Consider the following 24,328-nt stretch of genomic DNA (forward strand, 5'->3'; position numbering starts at 1 on the left):
ACAGCTGTTGTAATTGAGCAAATTCTCACTTGCTACAGCTTGGGACCTTGCTACTCTGCTGTCATTGCTGCGCTTTCTATTGTGTTAAACTGCTATGGGATAAAATCCACACTTTCCTGACAGAGCTGCTCAAACTCACCGGAAAACATAGTAATATTGCAGTCAAAGAAATGCATTATGGATGACAGCGAGAGGCTCAGAAATATAGCTAAACAGAGCAAGCAGAGATTTTGAGAGCAGTTCTGAGAAGATTAGCAAGGGGAAAATGAGTGATACCCAGGCAGAAGTAGGAAAGAGCTTACAAGGTGGGCGCTCCCCCAGCCATGGCTTTGCATTTATACTCTTTTTCCCTAAGGTCCAGTTCCTTTCTTAACAGGACTGGGTTGCTAGTGCTCCTGTATTGCTGAGAAGAGCCAGGCAGAGCTAGGCTGGGGGGGAAGAATAAGCCCCTATCACTTGTAGGCAGGTCTCCTGATGAATTTATAGGTGGCTGCTCTCTGTGACAGAGAGCCTCTGCCCACAGCCAGCTGGGCTTCTCAGGTGTGTGGCTTCCCTACTGTTTTCACTTGCTCTCAGCCTCTGTGTGAAGCTACAGTAGAGGCCCTAATGCAAAGGTGGGTTTTGTATTTACTTGTCTGTGTTTAACTGATGCACACTGTATTTGTAGCTGCTTCTCCCCACAGGAGTGGTGCGTATTCTTCTTATTCCTCACTGATTTTGCCCAACAGGGTTATTTCTGTAACCTGTTTGAAAATGTTGCTGTAAAAGCAGGCCTTTAGAAGTGTTTTTATGCACTAATCTCTGAGGCTGGTTTCTGTCTCCCTCCAGAAGCTAAATTGAATGTATTTCATTATGTAAAAAGAAGCTTAATTTTAAATGCTGCAGTAGACAATCAACACCCCACCCACATTCCTAGATTAGTGCTCTATTTACAGAGAAAGCATTAAGGAAGACTGAAACACTTTCTCAGGTGAGATACAAAGAAGTGCTTGACTTTAAGGTACAAAAGCAGTATCTTTTGCAAATAAGGGATTAACACAGTTTGTCATATCTGGTATTTTCTAGAATGGTATTTTTTCTGCAGTGCTGTGAAATGCAGACATCCAAATGTTTTATGAATTATATGATCTGCAATAATCGTCAGAAACCTTGACCCTAATACAGTGTTGCTGTGGAACATAATCTCTTTTACAACTGATGACAGTTTTTTAAAAAACATTCCCACTTTCTTTCTTTTCTCTTAGGTCAATGCAAATTTCTGAAGCTGAAGGAAAAGGTGAAATTCTTCCCCCAACCATACAAAATATAATAAAAGGATACAACAAGTATCTACGTCCATTTTTTGACAGTAAGTAGAAAAGCTCCAACTGTCATGAAACTCGTGTCTGAAAAATCAGGAGTGAGTACAAATGTTTTTCTCTGTACTTTTTCTTCCACTGCTAGATAGAGACTCATCAGATTATATTTGGTGCCCTAATCTATACTAGGATACAATGTCATAGTTTTTGTGGCCCAAAGTGAAGTGTATGTATTCCAGGCATCCAAAGACAAAACTTCCAACACTGTTAGAAACTGGGATATCAATGTGTGTCCTCAGTGAAGCAATCTGTAGAACCTCACTTATTTAAAAACATAATTTATCTTAATTTCCTAAATAATAACACAAAATTTTAATTAAAGATAAGAAAGCACTACTTATCAAATTGCTCACAAAAGCACAGGCAAATCTTATTCTACACCAAGTACTGCATGTGTCTACTGTGTGCACAAGAGAATTAAATGCTTTTTCCCTTGGGTCTTAAAGATCACTGAATGAGTTCTTTCCACAACTGCAGGGGAGAATGAATTGACAATGTCAGTTCTTGTGTTGGAAGGGCACAGTCACCAGGTTGGAAGACCTATGTTGTCTCCAGCATGAAGGCTGATTTTACTACTGTCCAGTACAGTTATCTGTGCATACCTAAAACCTTAGTGAACATCTTCCTTGCCTGATTCTAGCTATTGAATGCATCAGAAATACTGAAGAGTTGCAGGGTATATGGTCGCAGATTTCTGCCTGGACTAACTGCAGGACTCTGAAACAGAATAGTCTGTATGCTGGAAAGATGCTCAGCTTCATGTGCCCATCAGAAAATAAGCCTATGCAATGAATGCTGGGCAGTTGTTATTAAATTAGAAATGCGGAAATGTTAAGGGTTTCAAATGAAGGCTTTTTATATGACTTTATATCCTATTTAAAAGTGATTGGTTAGAGAGATTCTCACAGCATGCTGTTACCTCTTGCCATCCAAATACCTGGTGAGACTATCAGTCTGTTCAGTAAGGGCACTCCATGCCAAGGCCATTTTTGAATGAATTCCATAAAATATTAACAGAAACCCATATTAGATTTGGGAGAGAGACAATAATTATTTCAACTGTTTTATTTTATTCTAATTGCCTCAACTGCTGATACAACTGCTTCTAGGTGCTTCACAATCATGAAGAAGATTATTGACAAGATAAAAGTAATAACAAATAAATGAATCCCTTCTCATTCGAGGTGATGCACAGTGAGAAATATATTAGTGACCACTGAACTTAGTTATTTCATTCATTACTTCATAGTGGTAATATAGATGCATTGGTACTGCCATTATGGATGTGCTTTAGTAGACAGCAAACAGAATTTCAGTAAAAACCTTGTTATCCTAGTTAACAACCAACACTATTGCACTTTTGAGATATGAATCTTTTTTTTTAACACTAACATAATTTTTTTTTCTCAGCTGTTGTTAAGCAGTAAATCTTTAGCTCTTTTTCTGCCTGGGATTTTTTTTTTTTTTCAGAGGGATGCTGGGGACTTCCTCTGTTTCCTTGGAAATCCCAGAGGAGCTCAAGTCTGTCATATGCAGTGCCAGTGAAGCACTTCCAGGCAGTGTCAGAATTGCTGCTGGCTACAGCTCAGGCACACAGACACTTGTCTCCCAAAATCTTTGATGGATGTGTAATAGCTAACTACTGAAAGAATGGAACGAAACTCTGAAAAATACATTTTACTGTTGCCAGATGTAAATGCAGAGTTTGTGGTTTCGTGAAAAATGATGATTTTATAAAAATAACTTAGGTTAGGATGACCCAGGTTGATCCCAATTTTGTGCAGCTTTTTTCAAGATCATTTGGCAGTGGCTACTGTAACAGCCTGCCCAATTGCGTCAATATATCAGTGCTGATTTACTATGGGGAGGAAAGTCATTTTTCTAGGAACACAAACAGGGTGTATAGGGACATTAACCCTAACGTCAGTGTTTGCTGTCTAAAGTGCATGAAAGTATTCCTGTTGAATGGGAAGAAATATACGCAGCTGACAGCTTCAAGCCAGCCTTCTCAAGATACTCATCTCCTTTTTTTTGGTCCAAGATTGCTTTGCTTTCAGAAGTGGGCATAGTCTATTCATTTGTGTGATCAGTTAAATATGCATGCGTATTTATGTGTGAAGAGATCCATCAAAAAACTAGATAGTGGTGTTTGTTTGCATCTACAGTGTTTTCAGCCTAATGTTAGCTGGTCATAATCATAGAATCATATAATCAATGTTGGAAAAAACCTCTGAGATCATGTAGTCCAGCCATCGACCCATCACCACCATGCACACTAAACCATGTCTCTGGTTTAGGGCAAGGGTACTACTACTACCTTTTTTTTGAAAACCTCCAGGGGTGATTACACTACCATCTCCCTGGGCAGCCTGTTCCCATGCTCAACCACTCTTTTGGAGGAACTTTTACTAATAGTCACCCTTGACCCTCCTCTGGTACAACTTGAGGCCATCATCTCTTGTTCTATCACTATCACCCAGAAGAAGAGGCCAACCCCATCTCACAGCACTCTCCTGAAGGGAGATGTAGAGAGCAGTAAGGTCTCCCTGAGCCTCCTTTTTTTCCCCACACTAAATAGTCTCAGTTCCCTCAGTTGCTCCCCATAAGGTTTGTGCTCCAGACTCTGCACCGGCTTTGCTCTCCTCCTTTGGACATGCTCCAGTGCCTCAATGTCTTTCTTGTAGTGAGGGGCCCAAAACTGAATACAGTGCTCAAGGTGCAGCCTCACCAATGTCAAGTACAAGACAGTCACTTTCCTGATCCTACTGGCTACACTATTCCTGATAGCTGGAGTGCCATTGGCCTTCCTGGCCACCTGGGAATGATCCTGGCTCACATTCAGCTGCCTCTCAACAATGCAATGCCGAAATGTGATTTTTATCAAGGGTAAGAGAGCTAGAGGTTAGCTTGATTTTTAGTATAATGTACTTCAAAGTAATTTCAAAGTTATTTGTCCTTGAAATTTTTCTTCAGGCAGGGAATGGGAGATTCCTGAAGTGATGCTGCCAAAATACAATCATATTCTTACACAGTCAGTGCCACTGAGCTCCTTAATATTTAGTAAAATGAGGTTTTAGTTCTTGAAAGGTCCATTAGGCATAAACAAATGATTACAAAATGAAGGTTTCTTATTCCTTTTTCCTAAAGTCAGGAGAAACAGAAATCTTTACTTGTCAGGGAAATATTACAGCAGCTTGTAGCTCTTAGTTTGTGTTTAGTCCTTGTGCTGGGATTGGCAGATTCCTGAAAATTACTTAAATTAATGAGGAGATAATGAAGATATTTTTCCTTAGAATTTGATGTCTGTGCATGACGACATTAAATTGTCATCTCCTCCTGCATGGATTAGAATGAGTAGGTTTTCTATATTTCAACTCTGGATTAATCTTGCTGTCTCCTCCCATGCAGATCCCACCTGCAGACCCTTGCTACCGAAGCCCTGCTGGTTATGCCAAGCAGACACTGCCATTCCCGCCTCTAGGCACCTTATTAGGGTGCCTATAGTTAGATTAGATAAAGCCAGGCTTACTACCTCATGGGCATGTAGACATGTGAAATTGACTGAACAGTTACATTAGTGCTGAGTGGCTCATTCCAGTTACCAAATTACAGTGGTACTTTTACACGGTGTTTGATAGACAGGAATCCCAACTGCGCTTGTTACCTGTCTCTTCTGTCATTTGACTATTACTGTTAAAATGTTCCCTTTTCTTAACTGTAGCACTCTAATGTTCCAGTTTGAACTGTTTTGTCAGGCAAATCTGGATAATCTGAGCAAATAGACTTGGGAAGTTCTATTAATAGGTTAAAAAGATTACCTAATACAGAATGATTTTAGCCATTCTTTGGACTGGAATATGAAATATTCTTATACTAGTATTAGTAGATAGTGCCTCTTAGTGTAATATCCATCACAGTCTTCTAGATAGATGTGGAAGTCTTCTGTAGAAAAGCTAACGTAAGGGATTTCAAAATGCACAGTTATTTTCCTTAAATGTGCTACATAACCCCAACACTTTATCGCACCCAGACAAGCAGATTTTAAAATCAGGTTTTCTGCTGAAACTGCGTGGAATGATCTTTTAACTTAGGTGCTGTGCCAAACCTCTCTGAATTAATGAGAAATTCCTGCTGACTTCAGTGAGCCTTGGATCAGGTTCATGGAGTTGTTAAGGGATGCATAAAATCTTGTAAATAATTTTATACAAATAGATTTTGTTCTGTGATTGAATGTGATAATTTAAGTATTCTAATTAAAAAGAGAGACTAGGAAAAGGTCACAGCTAAGTGTGTTTGAATATGGAAGCTACTTTCAAGTGGTACAGAAAAGTACAGTCCTTAGATCAGTTACTCTAAACTACATTTAAAAGATCATTTTCCATTGCTTTTTAATGAGTAATACCTTTCAGGATCTCAAGATTAAAATCCAAGAAAGCCAGTTTAAATCTTCTGGTCCAACCTTGTATGTAAGCCTGGCCACCACATCTTTCCCAAATGCTGTTTATATTAAGTTGAAGTTTAATTAGATGAGGGCAGTTTGGTCCTCAGAAGTTCACTGTTTACCCCTGAAGATATCAGGAGATACTGGGATGTTAAGCATGTCTGAGAAGTTCTGACTTGGTGAGACAACCTCACAGGGCACATAAGAAATTAATACCAAATAATTGTCAAGTAAATATTTATTTTATGTACCAATTAGCTTTTCTCCTCTGGAGCCTGTTTACAGATGTAGCCAATGTCTCTTCCTTCAGAGAAGGGCAAAAAGCCTGGAGTATATGTGTGGCAGCTTGTATAATGGAGGAAAAAAACCCAAACAATCCTGCTGAATCCTTAGACTTGTGATTTAATGAATGAATGACTTGGTGCAAAAACGTAAACTTCAGCAAACAGGCAGTAATGTAGGTTTTCCTTCACTTCCCATGGAAGTAAGAGATACTGAGGGACTAGCATTGTCAAACTCAGCTTGCTGCAGATCAGGTTTCACCCTCCATTCCCCACTAAATTGCTGAGTTCTAGAGACTCTGAATGATAAGCAGTGCTTAAGTTCAATCAGAGAAAATCAGCTAATTTGAAGTTTCAGGTTGTCTTCATCTTGCACAAACTGGGAACTTTGTCAGCCAACACAGTACTGTATCACTGGGTATCTTTTCTGTGCTTACTGACACACTGTCTCCTCTTGGAGGAGCTCAGTAAATGCTGTTCCTTAATTTTCATATTACAAACTCTTATATTACAGTCCCAGAGTTTTTCATCTCCTGGAATATTTCCCTCTCTCCATTGAACTCTTTCTGCTGTTTACACATTTCTTGAAATGTGGGAAACAAATCTTGTCACGGCAATCTAATAACAGCCTTGGCAGTACAGTCTAGATTGTAAGGTAACTTAATTCTATGTATTGCTCCCCGTTGCAATGGTGCTTTTGCCAAAGTATAATACTGAACGCTCATGTTGAAATGATTATCTGTGACAACCACTAAATCCTTCTCAAAGGCACTGCTTGCCAAGAGAGTTTCCTGTCCTGTGCATACTGCCTGCATTATTTGTCCTCACATTAATTGCTTACATTTGGCTGTACTTTAATACTTTTTTGACAAACAATTTAACAAGCTGTTAATATTACTATCCCCACCAATTTTTATGGCGTCCATAAACTCGCAAGGATACATCACTGTCTAAAGACCATGATGCGAACAAACAGAACTGAACCTGATTCCTGCTAGAAATGGGTCTGTCTTCTGATGACTTCATGCTAACAATTACAGTTGAAATCTGTCAGAAAGCCTGTCTTCATCTGTCCAGTCATTTCATATGATATACATTCGTCAAGAAAGATGTCTTGTAGTAGAAAGTTAAATACACTGATAAAATCCAAGTGTAATGTATTGCATTATCTAGAAGTCCCATAATATTTTTTTAATCCAGTATGACTGTAAGTTTGAAGTATTCTTTCAAAACGCTGTGCCTGTTAAGAAATTTCTGAATACCAACATTGTTTTAAGTTTTCTTAAACTGAGTTTAAGCACTAATAGCTCAGTGCTAGCTGTTTTTTACATTGTTGACTGATTTAATTAGTAGGTCCTTGGAGTTGCAGAGACAGATGACTTGGTGGTGGTTTTCTTACTTGGTACAAAGTCTAACAAATCGTTGTCACTGCAGTGGTCCAAATGTAAATTTAAAGTAAGCTGTTGACTCTTCATAGTGCATCTGCCACTCTTCTGTCTGCTTTCCCATGTGGGATTACTGTTAATATCTGTAAAGTGCATTAAGTAACGGTCTTTGTACGTAACATACACTTTAACTTCTACTGAAATTTAGTAGAATTAGTTTGTGAAGCCATTTCTGTAACAGGACTTACCCTTTTTCATATGTTTGCCAGATTACTCTACTTTTAAGATTCAATTTGTTAATGAAGGACAAAATATGACTTCAGATTTCCTCTGAAAATCAGTAGATTTCTCCTGAAGTTGTTATTATACATACAATTCTGCCAAACATGTGGAAATGGAGGAACTGACTACCTCATCTGGTCTACTGCCCTATTCTTGACGTTGTCAACAGGAGACCTTTCAGCAGAAGTTCAGAGGAAACTCTGATAGAATGACTCTTCCCATAATTATCTGTTATTAATGCTTTACTTATTTAGTAAGGTGCCATAAATTATATTATCCTTACCAAAAAAAAAAACCCAAAAAAAACAATGAAAACAAACCAGCCCTCCCCAAAAAACCACCAATCCAATATCTTTTTTAACTATAAATATTGTTCTGAGTTAATTAACTTTTAAAGCACAGCTGTTCTCAGTGTCTCATGTTACTAGAGGTTCCTTCTGTAGTTTCCTTCTTGCACATCTCATCCTTCACATGTTGGTAGCATCCTACTATCCTCCCAACCTGGAATACGTTGGAAGAAGTTTTCATTTGCTTCTTCTGGATTATACTCAATCATGATATCTTAGTTGTTTCTTCTCTATTGGTCATTCAGTTCAGGCTCTACTCCTGAAACTGGAATCAGTGCTTGTGCTTTCACTCACAATCTGTTAATTCCTTTGCTCCTGATGTGCTACACAGGAAGCATGCATGCTTTAGCATCTCAATCTTTTAAGGAATGTGAACCTTGTTGGCCTTTTTTCCACAAATTATTGCGTTATATGCCTCAACTGTGACATAACAAAGTCATATTTCGCCTTCACAGAATAAAGTCTTTTTCCTTTATCTTATGATACCACCTCTTTATTGAAAGATTTTTGATAATTCCAAGGATCAGAACTACAAATAGGGAATCATCCCATAGCCACCTCCCACCAATAACAATCCCTCTGTCATTTTTCTTTCTCCCCCACAACCATTTGAAGAGACTCTAAAAGCTACGGAAGAGGATTACAATGCTCATGGCCTTCCAGTATGTCCCTCATGCGTCACTGATCCAGAAATATAGAATCTCATGAGAGAATCACTAAAGGCTCTTCTGGAACCTATGCTAGTTGTCTTCAATCAAATAAATTATATTGAAATCTATCTAGCCAACTACTGTTGGCTATGCAGAGGTATTATTATATTTTTTTTTTACTTTGACTTGTGGCAGATATCTCCTTAAAATATCTGAGGAGATGTCATTTTCTGATGAGCATTCGTGAAAGCTTGGCTCTAGGCAGGCTGGATGCACAGCAGAAGTGCTTGGGACATGGAGACTGGCAGGGCTAGGAGAGCAGATCAGTTTTGTCCTTACTGCACTTGAATTACAAGGCATGTGGCTACTAGACTGATCAGTCTGAGGTTGAAGTACATTCTCTCCTAAGCTATGTATCTGCTTATGGGAGTCACCGCACCTCTGCAGTGAGAAGGAAAGGAGAGATATATGAATTCCTGTTTCAGTGAAACCAGGGAAAAAAAAAATCTATTTTCAGTAATATTTCTCAGAAGTCAGCTTTCTTCTCAGATGTCTTAACAGTAGCACTAGTGATACTGAGATGTTGCTAATGAACATTTTCACTAATCTTCATTGCCTTAACAAGGCAAGGATAAAGTGGTGTTCTTGCCAATAACATAAGATAATAGGACAGAGTTTTATTGTTCTTAGCCACATCTCACAGATAGCTTTTTTCTATATTTGGACAGAAACATGATTTAGCATAGGCCTTGCATGATGAGCTCCCGGTCCCAGCTGTTGTGTCGCAGGTGGCAATACTGTGCTCTGACATGGTCATACAGGGGAATCTATAAGATAACGAACAAACAAAAAAATTGGGAAAAAGCTTATAAATCATATTTTTTAAATCTTGCAATTTCTGAAGGTCTGACACATTGTACCTGCAATAATTGTGTTGTTGTAAATACTGTATTGACAATATTTTACCTCTGATGATAGAGTACAGTGGTAAGCATAGATATCAATTGACTCAATTGCTGCTGTACTCTGTTAACACAGGAGGAACAAAGGATAAATACATTCTTAAAGTGTCAGAAAGAAAAGAACAATCTGTCAGTGGTCTGGTGACTTCTCAGACAACTAGTTTTATTCTGAAGTTAACCTCCAAAGTTTTCTTTCAGTAGATAATTTCTTCTCATCCCTAACTACAATTTGTGCGATATAATAAATAGATAGATTACCATCAGGGGCTGCTGTGATCCTACAGTCCTGCATTAAGCTGGAGCTTTATATATAAACTTTCAGCAGAGTCCAGGGCACAGCATTTATGGATTCTTTCAGGAGTACCAGATTTCTGTGATTCAGGAGCTGTCCCAGAGATTTATACTTCAACACTTGCATTGCAAGAGGAAATAATTCTGGAAAAACTAAATACACAGATGAGCGTTGCTCAGTGGGATAGAGTATCTATCTCATCTTCCTGATCTCTTCATGCTATCTGGGGTCATGCAAGAGTTACCTACATAATGCATTGCAAATGGCCTGCAGGGGATTTCAGCAGTGTGCCTGTGATTGATGGACACCATCAGCTCCACAGATTGTATCAAAGCAGTTCCTTCATTTCTAAGTGTTGTTTTCTCTTTTTCTCAAAGTTACTTAGAAAGATGCATGTATTTAATAGGAATTTCCTTTTGTATCTACTGTTACTTTTGCACAAATTCAGCCAGGACTGATGTCATGTTTTCATGAAAGCTCTGCACGACTGCATTTTAAAATGAACAACTGGAAATCTTCTGACACTCTGAAATACACCTTCACAAGGAAATGAGAGCCTGAGCATACTAACGTCATAGCCTCTACCTAGATAAGGTGTTTAATCACACTGAATCAACATATAGCTGATATTGTTATTAGAAGAAGCATGAAGTGACTTGCTTTCCTCGTAAGTGCAAGTATTTGTCACAAGCTAACTGCCAGTAGTGAGAAGCAAGATGTTAAAATCCAGAGAGATGATATAGACAATGTATTCTTAAGCAGGCAGTAAATAAAGTCACTCAGATATCCCATCTGGGTATTAAGCATGTGACATTGCCAGGAGCAACTCCTCTGTTGGCCAACATCTGGCAGACCAGATGTTGCAACTGGAAGAATTCTTTCCGCTGCTCTGCACCTGAGAGCAGCAGGGTGTGATGTACCATGGGGACTGTGCCTTCCGTACCTTGTTCTGCAGTGTTTGCCCCTGTACTTTTCTTTCTGAGGAAAAAAATAATACAGATCTGCCCTAGGAAATAAAACACGTTTGTTAAAACCATGATAATGTTTGTTAGTCTAGTAGTGCTATATTTTGGTAAGGAGAAATTCTTTCTTAGTCTGAATTTGAGTAATACTTTCTTTTTAAAAAGCCACTAATCGTGTAGAGAAGAAATGGAAGACATTGTGCAAGATTTTGTAGTCAGTTCTCTGTAACACTGAGCATTAATGGGCTGTGTGCTGGATGCTGACTTTCTTTTTCTTGCAGATGGTCCCGTGTCAGTTGGAATGAGCCTGGATATTGCGAGCATTGATACCATATCAGAAATAAATATGGTATTGTAGCTTTTCTAATCTTCTTTTTGTTTTGCTTGTTGGTAAGCTAATGTCTTGTGTTTACATGTGCTGGCAGTGTGGTTGAGGTTTTTCTTCTTGATCATTAGGAGAAATAATTTAATTTATAACTGCAGATAAGAGATTATAACACTAAAATCAGTACTGAGATTATAACACTATAATCAGTACTGAGATTATAACACTATAATCAGTACTGAGTTGTAAAGGACAAGATTTCTAGACTAAAACTTGTACAGATGGAAATCTCTTGTAGATACAAACAGAAATTTACTGAGTATTAATCTTAATTAAAGGCATATAGAGCAGTATTTGTTTTCCAAATGAAAAGTCTAAATCTCTATGCGTTTCAGAGAATTAGATATATTTGCATGTGGCTTTGAAGCCACTCCCTTTCCTTGTGTTTAGAAACAGTCGCAATATTTTCTCTTTCATTTTCACGTGTTAAATTTATTCCAGCTGTTTCATTGCATTTGTATCAGTTCTTTTTGAACAAACTATGAAATGGAGTATACTTTTCTAATTAAAGACCTGGTGTTGCTGCACAGAAACAAAAGACAAAGTTCATCATTCAGATATTCTGCATAAGAAAATATGGATATGCGTATAGTAATGTATCTCACCATTAAATTACTCAGACTTATAGATAAATGGAATCTTAGAATTCCTTTTGTACTTGGCAAGTATTCATGGGTATTTAGGAAAGGAAAAGTAAGGTCTGAACTAAAGATGGACTTATCGTGGTGATTAAAATGCACCATAACATCAAAAATTGATTAAAAAGATGTTAAGAAATAGTGTGATTTTAGTGTAAGACTACTGGACATACTCAAATTGAAGGTCAATTGGCCTCAGAGCTATCTTCAAGGTCTCTACAGATTTGGCATTGCTGTTTCCCTGGTCCTGTTGAAGGATAAATTCAGCTAAAAGATGATGATGTATTTAATATATTTCCGTAACTTCCTATTACACTTAATTCTTTTGCCATTATGAATCTGAATTTATACAAGTTTTTCCATGGTTTTCTTAAAAACGCATTATTTAATGGTTTATGTGAACAAAATGCTATTTACAGCCACTTAATTGTATAAATCATTGTAAGATTTAAAGATTTACAGAGCCAGATTATCTGCTGTCAAAACTCTGGTGACTTCAGCTGATTTATGGCCCCAGGCTGCGGCCCTCAACATTTACTGTAAAATTTCAATGATCTTAAGAACAAAATCTACTTGAGATAATATTTCTTAATGACAACAACATCACATCAAGTACTGGAAAATGTGGCAATATGAGAGCCCATACACCTACTATCCAAGTGCCAGCACTTAGGATTGAGACACAGAGAGTCTCCTAATATCTGTGCTCAGCAGCTGGTTCCATGCACTTTTGTAAAACGGAATAATAGTAATTTGCTCTAAATGAGATGTATAAATATATCCCTCATGTATTTCAGGATTACACGGCTACCATATTTCTGAGGCAGCGGTGGACTGATGAGAGACTTTGTTTTGATGGCAATAAAAGTTTAAGTTTAGATGGTCGGCTTGTGGAAATGCTCTGGGTACCAGATACCTTCATAGTTGATTCAAAAAAGTCTTTTCTTCATGATATCACTGTTGAGAATCGTCTGATAAGAATATACCCTAACGGAACAGTCTTGTATGCTATACGGTATGTATACACCATGTACCAGCCTTTGTATTTGGCTTCTAGTTACTCTAGAAGCTGTTCTATTTGTAAAAGTAGAATATACATGGTCTTATAGTTTTAAAAATACGTAATGTGGTTGACTGATATGATGAAATTCTTAAAATTATTACCAGGTCTCCCTTTCATCCCTAGATAGATCCTTTTGCTTTCGTGTAGACTGAACACAGGAATTGCTCCTTTTGCCATTGCAGTTGTTTTGTGTTGAATCATCACAGAGGAAAGGAGGCTACAATGACTGATTTGCGTTATTTATTGCAGAACAGTCTTCAAGGTTCAAGTATTCAAGAAAGTTACGTGGCTTATTTTTCTTTCTGATGATGAACAATTTTATCCCATTAATAATCACCATTACTCTGCTTTTCAAGGATCACCACAACTGTTGCATGCAGCATGGACCTGACCAAATACCCAATGGATAAGCAGACGTGTACCTTGCAACTGGAAAGCTGTAAGACAAGTTGTTCTTAGTATTTCTATGCCATTAGAGAAATATCTGCGATCATTTCCACGGGCTGCTGGCTGTTAAGTATTACCGAAGAGGCTGGAATATTCATAAAAGCCAAGTGACAACACATGAGAAATAATTAAAGTAGAATTAAAATAGTATTTTCACACACAGATAAACTTGTGAAGCTTCACTGCTGCAGTTATTCTGTCGGTCTCTAGGGGGGGTTCTTTGAGCAGGCATTTTCCAGCACAGCCAAGAAAATAAGTTTTTTCTGTCAATTTTGCCTCTTTTCTCACTTTCAGATATTGTGGCTTTTTACCTGTAAGAAAGAAAGAAATTAGAATAAGACTTATTTTTAAGGCGTAGAGTTCATTAATTTACTGTCTTCATGTTGAAAAGAGTAATTGCATAGAGAGTTGTGTTCTGAGAGGGGAATACTGAGATCCTTCTATGACTTATTTAATTCTCTCTGTGCCAGTGCTGCAGGAAAATATGTCATAAACAGAAGGACCAACACTAAATCTCCTTTTTTTGGTTCTCATTGCATCACTGAATGTCCATATATTTTTTCATTAAACTGTAATCTCAAATACTTTCTAAACGTGGTCACTTTGCAGATACCCATTGTGTATGCTTAAAGTTAATTCTGTTGTTTTTCATATAATAAGACTCTGTCAAAATGTTTTTTTTTTGCATGGGATAATGCAGAGTGACACCTAAGAGATGTTCTACGAGATGGAAAAAAAAAAGTTCAAATCTTTATTAATATATACTCCAAATGTTCTTTCAGAAAGTTTTTAAGTACTTGTTGAGTTTTATTCTTTAGCATTTCAGAACTGTGTGAGTGTTATTTGTGTTGGTAATGATCAGTTATAAGGAGGCTTATGAATCAAAGAGAATCAACCCCCGAACCTTCCTCACACAGCAGTCCCTTTGGAATCAGCAGTTTTATGGGGATAAGAGCTGTTTAACAGTGATTCCAATAAGAATTTGTTTTCATCTCCAATTTGTTTTCCTTTGGAAGAGCATATTGGTAAGTCACAATATATGGCTTTACATTAAACACATTGCTTAATGAATCATGTAATATTTAGTTCCAGAGTGAAATATATGTCCCACCGGAACATAGAGCTTTAAAGGAGGCATGATTAAAAAAAAAAAAAAAAAAAAAAAATTCCCTATATAATTAAAAATAAACATTGTTCAGAATGATTCCATCTGCTTTTTCAAAGCACACAAGCGCCTGCTGTCCGAGGGGAAAACTTAGCAATGTCATCACAAATGCTCCCATGTCATTTGTGTTTAGTTTTGAGGAGAGCAGCTAGAAACAGTGAATGCAGAAGGAAAGAGTATGTCTTCAGCCATGGCCCTTTTTCTTCAGTGCCCTGTAATATTTTCGTACAGATACACTGGAAATGGTGCTTACTTCCTCGTGAGATAAGCTACATGAATTAATAGGCAAACAATGACATCATCCTAGGGCATTACTTGCAAAAATGTGAAGTTAAGAATAGTGAATGCAAGTGTAAATACACATGCATACAAACACTCATAAATAAAATACGTAGTAAATATTTCAGCTGAAACAAGGTATGTTAGGTGTTAAACATTTACTAATGTAAAGACTAACATACCATGCTATTGTCAAGTGATGGTTTTACACAATAAAACGTCCCTAGTGGTCTTTACAACATGCTCTTTCATTATTAATAGGCAATGACACAAATTGTATTATACTTCCTACACAGTGAGACGCTTTTGAGCCCAAAATTTCTATAGCTTTTTCCTGTCACTGCAATGCTTCAGAAGATTGTGGGGCACCAGGTAGTGCTGTGTGAGCATTTGTGTTAACGGCCATATGGGAGGTAGCACCACCAGTCATTCATTCTGGACTGGGGGCTTTTTTCCTCCCTTTATCCACCCACACAGGCCAATTCAAATACATATTCATTTTTGGGCCCATCTCTGAAATTTTATTTCCTTTTTGATCTCATCCTTTAGCGTTTTTGCAGTGAAGAGCCGTGTGAAGGCACTTAACCTTGTGCTTGACAATCAAGAGAAATTAAAATTAGCAACAGAATGGTAAAGAAACTCATTTGTATTAGATGTTATGAATGTTCAATCCCAGATTTACTATTCCTGCAGTTAACCCTGTTGATAGTAGCTGTTCACACCATATCAACAAAGCACAGGAATGAGACATTTTGAGCTCGAGGAATTAGTATGAAAGAAAACTCAGTGTCATGTAAAAAGATTATTTGTAAAAGTCAATAACATAGTTTAAGAATCGTATCTATATAAACTTCTTAAACGTTTTATAGTTAGTCAAATATTAATCCCCTGAATAAAGAATAACATTACACAAAGAGTGCACTGTGCTATTTAACTTTACTGACTGTTGGGAAGACTCTCCCCCAGGAATGTCTTCACAAATAGAGTTTTGGAATTAGTATTTTGAAGGTATCATCACATGTAGGATGACAAAAACCTGCTAATTATTCAACTAATAAGGATACTTTGGAACAAAAATGTTAAAAACAAAAGAACCTCCATTTGGAGGTATGCTTGTTATCACCTTACTTGTTTAACTGGTAACCAGCATAGCTTTTCCTTGAAGTGAAGTTTCTGAACTCCCTATTTTTCCTGCATAAAATGGCTGTAATAAATCAGTACTTTTTTTTGACATTGCAAGAGCCAAAGCCATTGCATTAAAAGTATTAAAATGCTCTTTTTATTTCTGCAATTCTAGAGCTTTGTTCTTTCTGCAGCATGTACCCTTGTGCAATGTATTGCGTTATTGTCTCTGAGTGTAATTTACTTACAATTGACTGGAGTCTAAAAATAATCATCTGCTTGTGGTTCTGTCCCCTAAGCTTTGCTATTAACTTGCACAATATAAGTCTGTCAAATACAAGAATGATTGATCCAAGAAAGCCAAAGGAAAAGATGTTCAAATGCTCCCTGTTAACATGTAAATTACATTAACATAATCTTGAATTAATCATATACACTAGTCTGAAAATTGCCTGCCTTTTAATATAATGGGAAAAGCTACAGAGGTATTTTAGCAATAATTGTGACGCATATTGACAAGTGTGTGCGAAATACAGTTGCCTTCTGATAGATGATTCGTGTCCCATCTCAGTTCCTAATTACCACTTGAAGGTTAAGAGCAAATCTCCTGGGGCCCCTGAAGCGTATTGCTGTTGCGCCTGCTGAAACTCCAGCACCTAGGCTGGTGTCCTTGGGAAGGGACCAAGCTCCCGAGCCAAGATGCATCGCAAGTGATGACCCAAGCCCAACTCGGAGCGTGGCTCTGGAGTGTGGGTCTTCAGCCCTTCATTTCTACTGATGGGAAGACCAAGTACTGACCAAGAAAGCATCCTGGGATGCCAACAAAGGGCATGCTCAGCTTTTAGCCAAATGTTGGCATTGCTGCAGTTGCTAAAACCTTTAAAGCTTTGTAGCCTTTGCTTTTTAAATACCATGTGGTACTAATCTCTTTTGTTAGTTTATGTCATCTAGGCTAGAATAAAAGATATAAAAAGGACTGTCTCCAAAAAAGACAGCTTTTAAATGGTAAGACTTTGCATGTTCAGTCTTTGGGAGTTTTACTGCAAACAAGCGTTAACATTCTGCCAAAAGTCTCATTGTTTATGTCTCATTGTACTTTCAGGCAGACGAATAAGAAACAGCTGAGCCATAAGTGTGCTCAGCACAAATTAATTATTGTGTAAAATGAAAAGAATTGCCGTCTTGTGTACCACTACAGGGGGTTACAACGTGAATGACGTCGTGTTTTACTGGACTAGAGGAAATGATTCTGTTCGAGGTTTGGACACGCTCCAGCTGGCACAATATACAGTAGAAGACCACTTTACCTCGGTATCTGAAGCAGTATATGAAACAGGTAACAATACCCTTGTAACACCTTCTAGGTGCAGTTTGGAATATGGCTCCAGAAACAATACAGCATGGAGGAGCTGTGGATGACATTTTTTGTTTTCTGTTGGTTTACATTCTTGAAATAGCATGCAGCTCTCTGAGATGTTGCTAGCAGAGACCTGCTACTGTAAAGGCTGAGACTCTGAGAGCATCTTCCTCGAGAACATTCTTTTGGAGACCACACATTACCTATAAAATAATGAACAAAACATCCGTTACTGATTCTATGTAATGCCAGAGAGAGTTCTTATGAGGGAAGAAGAGCCTGTAGGCTGTGCATTTAAATTTGAGACCACTAACTCTGGGAGCTCAGTTCAGGATGGTTCCCAGCCTTTCTGGAAATAGCCACTCTGTTTTTTTTTTTTAGGAAAAGAAAAGGCCTCATTTCAGCCATGGAAATTTCTGTGAATATGGTGGGTGCTCATAATTACAAGAAGTTGAGCTTCATTACTAGTGCTTGTAGGAATTGCTCTTTATCTTTGGTGGCTTCTGTCCAGCCTGCAGGCAGCAGAGTGCGGATTGCCCTTTCTGTGGTTCATCTGCCCAAGGAAGGGTCAGAACCATTTCCATGGGCCTGCAGGACTTGGTCTCTTTTCCCTCCCTCAGAGATTTTGAAAGAGCTTTCTGAGGTTTCAAAATGTGCCAAATCTCCTTTCTGCTCCTTGAGTTGTTCTTAGGTTTCTTATTGCTGTTCTTCACTGCATATTTCAGTTTCTCTTCTGCCGAAGCCAGTGTGCCATCTGCTTATCTCTGTGTGAGGACACACGCATCCTTCAAAGCTGCAGTTTAACCAAAGTGTCTGTTACTAATTCTAAACCACAGAGATATTTTTTCAGTATTCCGTGGTTGGATATTTCTGCTTTAACAATACAGCACAAAGAAACTTCAGAATCTGATTTCAGCCATTAGTTGGGACTGAAAGCCCAAGTTCTCTAAATGGATAAGAAAGTAGAAATGAAATGCATGATAGCAGGCTCCAGGATCACAAAGTATCTTGCTGCTTATATAACTGACATCTGTTTGCCTTCCTCCTCTTTGCCTTTTCTCCTCTTCAGGCTGAGCAGCATCAGGTTCCATCAAAGGAGAACAATCCTCTACTGCTCTCTGCCCAGAAGGGTGTTAGGACGTGTTCACCAGACAGGAAAGAGGGAGAGGAAACCTGCCTAATTCTTACCATCTTCTTTTATTTATCTACCTGCCTACATATTTCTCTATTTATTTATTTATGACAGATCCCAGACTCTGTCATAAAGTTATATTATTTTTCACTAGATGGAATAAGAACGATCTCCAGTGACTAGAGGTGTGGTCAGATAAGGCATGCTCTTCTTTTCAGTAAATGATGCTGTCTTCTTCCCCTTAATGTTGGCGGTAATCATATGCGTGAAGTCAAAATCCACTCTCTGATTTAATGTTTTAACACTTGCAGCTTAATTTGATTAAGATTTCCCACCTCTACTTGTTTCAGTTCTCCTGTTTAAGAAAGCCACGTTCTCAAGTGCTCTGCAGTGTTTTTAAATGAAATCCCATAATCCTCTTCATTTCCTACTGTGTCTGCGATGGAGGAGCTATTTTCTGCAGATTTTGTAGGAAAGCAGTAACTACTTTAACCTGTATTAAAAGAAAAACCCCCTCAAATTATGGAACTGTGTAATCAGTTTGAAAGGGAAAATTTATGCTTTGCATTTTCTTAACCTGATTAGTAGATGTCTGAAAGTATTTTATAAATAACGGTTGTCATTCCCAAGGCTGATGAGAAAGATACTAGAGAAGAGCAGTGTTGTAGTATTTCCCAACACAGCAAAAAAAGCAATCAGCATTTGATACTCTGTGAACTTGAACAGACAGTACAGCTGTTGTGCAAGTGAAATATTGTACAGCGATGGAAAGCCCAAGTTCATGTACAGCCATGGACAGAGCCAAGATTAGAATATGGTCAGCAAATTCCCTGCATAAGCAACTTCAGTGTATTTAAGAAAAGGACTACATGCATTAATCTTGTTTATAGAACACCGTGCATCACATAATAGTAATCACATTAGAATAATCACATGATAGGAAGTTGCTTTGTATAATGTTAACTGGAGGGCTGGCTGGGGTTTTGTGCTGTTTTTGTCTTGGTACAGAATAATTTAATTTTGGACATAGGTAAATTCATTGCTAGAACCATTTCCTGCATGTCTTTAACTCTAATCCTTATTCTGCAAACACTGATACATACGCTCTTGGACCCCAAAACCAAGTAAGTGCATGAGTGGTGGCTGGCTTTTTATTTCAGTTGTCTAGCCAACACCACCTGCATCCTCAGAGTAACAAATAATGATGTAAAAGGCTTGCATTTATTATTGGAAAAACATGAAAGCAATTAAAGACTGTTACAGTCTAGCTTTTTGTGTAAATAATGATAGAAATAAGGTTGGCATAGACTTTAACAATTCATTTAATCTGTTCTCATGTCCCAAGACAAGCTCATCTATATCAACAATGTACTTCCTGACAGATGTTTTTAGCAGTAAATTAGACAAACCTCCAAAGTGTCTACTCCTCAGCCTCTCTAGATGATTTTTTTTTTCTGGTGATTATTGCAAACATATTTTCCTTGTGTCTAATCTTGATCTGCCTTGCTACATTTCAAACCCATTATGCACTGCATTGTCTACTGTGGATAAGAAAGACAAATTTCCTGCTGTTTTTCAGCAACCCTTTCCCCATTTCTCAGACTAACATTTTCCCTCTCTTTAATTTGCATAAACAGTTTTCTAGATCTCCTGTCTTTACTATTGTTCTTCCATAGACTTTCTCCTATCTTTGCTGATGTGCAGCACTCAAAACTCAGTGCCCCGAAGTCCTCTGTAGAGGTAGGGAATTACTTCATGCATTTCATGAACTCTGTTCCTCTTTATCTTCTTCAGGTAGACATTTGCTTTTCTTGCAGAAAATTCCTGTGCACTGCTGACCTCGTTCAGCTTGTGATTTCCAGCTGGTCTGAGGGCAGGACTTTGTAATTCTGTTGAAATGCATCTTCTTCTGCTGAGGCTGTTTTTGATATTTGTTGTTGCAATTGTGAACTCTGGTCCTGTTGTCCAGTGTGCTAACTGTCCTCTGCTTGCTATCTCTGGGTATGCCACGGTGTGCCGTCCTGTTTGCCAGTGAACAATTCTGGGTGCAGCACATGGCTTATATTTTCACAGCAAGCCATAGCTAATCAATCTCTATTAACACTTATAATCAATGAAAGAAGCAAAAAGGGATTTAATACCTCAGGGTAATTGGCTGCTGCTAACTTTTCCTCTGTGCTGACTGATAACTTCCCTTAGCTTTGCTCTCTGCTGCACTACTGCCAAGCCTACAGAAGCAGCAAGGGTGAGGAGCTCACTGTGCTTATCCTAACACGGAGTCCTCAACCCCTGTCCAGAAGGCAGGGAGAGTTTTTTCAGGCAGACCTCTCCACTTAGAAACTGCGAAGTCAGCAAGGTTGCACATCCAAATGGTACTACTTTGGCAGAACAGAGGGATGGAGAGAAGCATAAAGTCAGCCTCCTGTCCTTGATTCACATAGATAAGGCATTTGCCTTTCTGAAAGAGCCTGCAAAGAGAGCTGGCTGCTGCTGCTTGTCTGCAGTCTGTCTGCAGCATTTTTCACAGTCTTTGTCTCAAAATGTAGGCAGTACCTTGCTCAATCTTTCTCACCCCTCTGCAGTTTATTAGTTAGCAAACTTTTCTAGGATTTTCAGTTGTCCTTTTTCATGACGCAGTGCACTGAGTAATTTCTGTCATTCCCTTCATCAGTTATTTTGTAATCTGCAATTGCTCTCCAGTTGTTACTTCTGATAATGTCATCTTTGCCATGCAGGCCTTAAAAACAATCTCAGAAGTGCAGTCAGTACAATCGTATCTGGGGACTTTATGGTCAGACTCACCTAAGACTCAAGCAACGCAAATTCATGTATCTGCTGCCAAGTAACTGCAACTTGCCTAGGTGAGCTCTTTGCTCAGATAATCATTCTTTTTAAGTGGGGTTTTCCACTTGAAAAATACAAAAGCTTTCCATCATTTGCTCTTTTTCTGATAGTTCTGCAGTGCTTCACAGCATGTATTGAAGCTGCAAAACAGTTTAGAAAGAAAACAGTTATGGAAAACGCATTGAAAATATTACAGCAACATAAAAACACATGGAAAGGCAATGAATTGAATGAAGAAGGATGCTAGGAAGAGGGGATTTTTTGCTAACTTCTGGAAAGTTCTTTGTACTACAAACAAATACAAACACATGGAAAACTTCCTGTGGCATAATTGTTTTTGTAAGCATTCTTTGTAGGTAAGCTAAACAGGCAGACATATCTGCACACAAATACTACACGAAAGCATTTGTTTCTTTCTTAGGAAATTTGAATTTTCAAACTCTATTTCTGTAAAGCGTTTTTGTGAAGATGAAACACATGTTGAGAAGCCTGTCCTGATCTTTCATTTCCTTTAGTTCACCACTGTAGAACAAATAGGAAAAGAGGTAGTTCATAAGAGCCTGACTGTGAGGAACAGAAGGCAGTGTTGAAAAATAGTGTTTTGTAGCTGAGAATTTGCTCTGTCAAATAATGTTATTGTGCTCTTTGAATCTATTGTAGTTTACATGGAAATAAATAGGAGGCATTACTTTTGAAGTGACCTTAGCATCCTGCATCGGTCAGAGAAGTTGCATTACAGTATTTGTTGTAATCAAGCAAAAAAATGCATACTGAAAATTCCAATTTCAGCAAATAGTTAAGGCACTGAAGTTATGCCCTGTACTGTCCCCTTAAAAGATGCAAGCAGAGAAGAAAATGATACATCGGTAGGTTTATACCGATGAGCTTGTGGGAGATGTACATCACACGTTTTAGCTGGCACCCAAGGGGTGAGCATACATATTTAATGATAGGGAAGAATGTGCTCTTTGTGCCTGACTGCACACCCTATACAGGATACCAAAGTGCTTCTTACATAAAGAGTGATGTGGAGCTTTCTTTTTCTGGAGTAGAATTCATCAAAAAGTCCACAGGAAGCAACCGTGGGAAGATGCTCCCATCCCATGACACCTGAAGTAGGGAAATGAGGACACTGTAGATCACGAGTCCTTGCTTCAGGCTCCTCTGCTGTGACTTTCTGCTGGCAGGGGCAGCAGAAAGAGCAGGGATGCAGCATTCTGCTGTTAGATTTTTGCATAATTACAAAATGGATGATCTAGAATGATAAGGATGCCCATTTGTTTAAGCCGAATTTCAAAGGCAAATTGGAAGAGAAATAAATTGTCTTCTCTTGCATTCAGAAAGATCTGCCTTAGACCTATGCTTGCTCAACTAATGGGGGAGAAATGCCATGCTGGTATAATTTTTATGACTCTAAAACAGAAGTAGTCAGCTGCAACCACCTGAAATTCCCAAAGGAAGGAAAATCCTTCCATTTTCTAGGGGGCTCTTCTTTAAAGCAACAGAGAGAGCTGGAATATGTAGAGAGACTGCAGTCTGCTATCTAGATTTGTGATTCATCTCAGCTAGAGCTACTGTCTAGTTTTTTACTTCTGTTCTCTAGTGAATTCTATAAAGCTAAAGTAACTCAGCTTAATCTTCTTTCACTGTGGGGTAACATAAGTAAAATCGCCTCACCTTTCTGTGGGTTAAGAGTAGGTGCACTGATAGCCATTCAAGTTCAACATGTATTTGACAATCTATTGAACACAGTAATGTGATACTTTGGTAAGTGCTAAAGCTCTGCCTCTGTTGCAAAATTAGCTGTCTACACAGAGATTATTTCCAGATTATTGAATTTAAATTGGAGCAATCACATGCTGAGGTGACATCTGTCATGGCCCAGAGACTTGAATAAAGAAGCGTCTTCTCATTTTAATGCAAGGATTTTGTTCTCAATCAGAGTCAAGCAAGGGGCAGGCTTGACACTTTTCAGGAGTTAACTTGACCTGTACTTGAGTTAGCTACAGTAAAGGCAGGATTAGGATTGCATGATCTGATTTATGGCACCACAGCCTTGGATATACAAGTCAAAGTGGATGAGATAAGGTTGTTATTCATCATTAATATCTCATATGTAACCCAGATAATGGCAGTAGTGCATCTGTTTACTTTTAAACATGATAACTTTTGGTACATATGGAGAGCGGAGGAATTGTTATTTTGTCACATTGCTGATATTTTAGCATGGTAAGTATGCATTAGATACTTTTTCTTGCCTCCTTCTTCCTTCAGTTTATTTCAGAAGGAGCTTATATGAATCCTCTATATAGGTTGCTTCAAAATTTCCATTATAAAAGCTCTTCTGAGCTCTTTAGAGAAATGCTGACACCATTATTATCATCTCCATGATGTGTCTTTGGATTCTGGCAAGCAGAAAGCCTTAAGGTTAAAGAATTGCCTTTTCTTTGTTCCCAGAAAAGCCGCTCAGCTGTAAGCTGTTATATCTCTTTTTCTCTTTGCTGTTCACATTGCTTCAGAAATTTATGGCATCATGAAAAATAACACCAAAGAACACATGAACATTCTAAAGGCTTGTCCACGCTTGGAAATTATGGCAAAATGGCAAAGGCTGACTTTAAAATTTGATATTTTAAACTAACTTCCCATGTATACAATTTTATACTAAGGTAAAAAGAGTTGTTGGGAGATAATGAGGAGAGGATATTGCTGCATGATCATGTAGTATTGCCCGTTTCAGAGTTTTCCTCTAAGTTTTAAACTTCCTAACTTTTGACTGCTTTACTTTGACCTACTCTACACTTCAAATCGATTTTGGTACATTAAATGGATGTCTTGGTAAAAATCACAGTACTGATAGAGGTACACTAACTTAATGTCCCTTTTTCACATAAATATGATGATAACGGTATAAATAATCTTTGTACCTCCTGCCT

The 24,328-nt window shown here is 38.1% G+C and overlaps 1 protein-coding gene across 1 annotated transcript in view; it reads left to right on the plus strand.

Moving 5' to 3' along the window:
- LOC110399941 (gamma-aminobutyric acid receptor subunit pi-like) overlaps window positions 534-24,328 on the plus strand; it is a 31,455-nt gene continuing 7,660 nt past the window's right edge. Inside the window, exons 1-6 of the mRNA XM_021399442.1 lie at window positions 534-614; window positions 1,245-1,348; window positions 11,242-11,309; window positions 12,781-12,998; window positions 13,403-13,485; window positions 17,258-17,395. Of these exons, the coding sequence (XP_021255117.1) occupies window positions 607-614; window positions 1,245-1,348; window positions 11,242-11,309; window positions 12,781-12,998; window positions 13,403-13,485; window positions 17,258-17,395 (619 nt within the window). The 5' untranslated portion in view covers window positions 534-606. The remainder of the gene's footprint in view (window positions 615-1,244; window positions 1,349-11,241; window positions 11,310-12,780; window positions 12,999-13,402; window positions 13,486-17,257; window positions 17,396-24,328) is intronic.

The sequence above is a fragment of the Numida meleagris genome, chromosome 5 (genome assembly GCF_002078875.1).
Source record: "Numida meleagris isolate 19003 breed g44 Domestic line chromosome 5, NumMel1.0, whole genome shotgun sequence".
NCBI classification, from domain to species: domain Eukaryota; kingdom Metazoa; phylum Chordata; class Aves; order Galliformes; family Numididae; genus Numida; species Numida meleagris.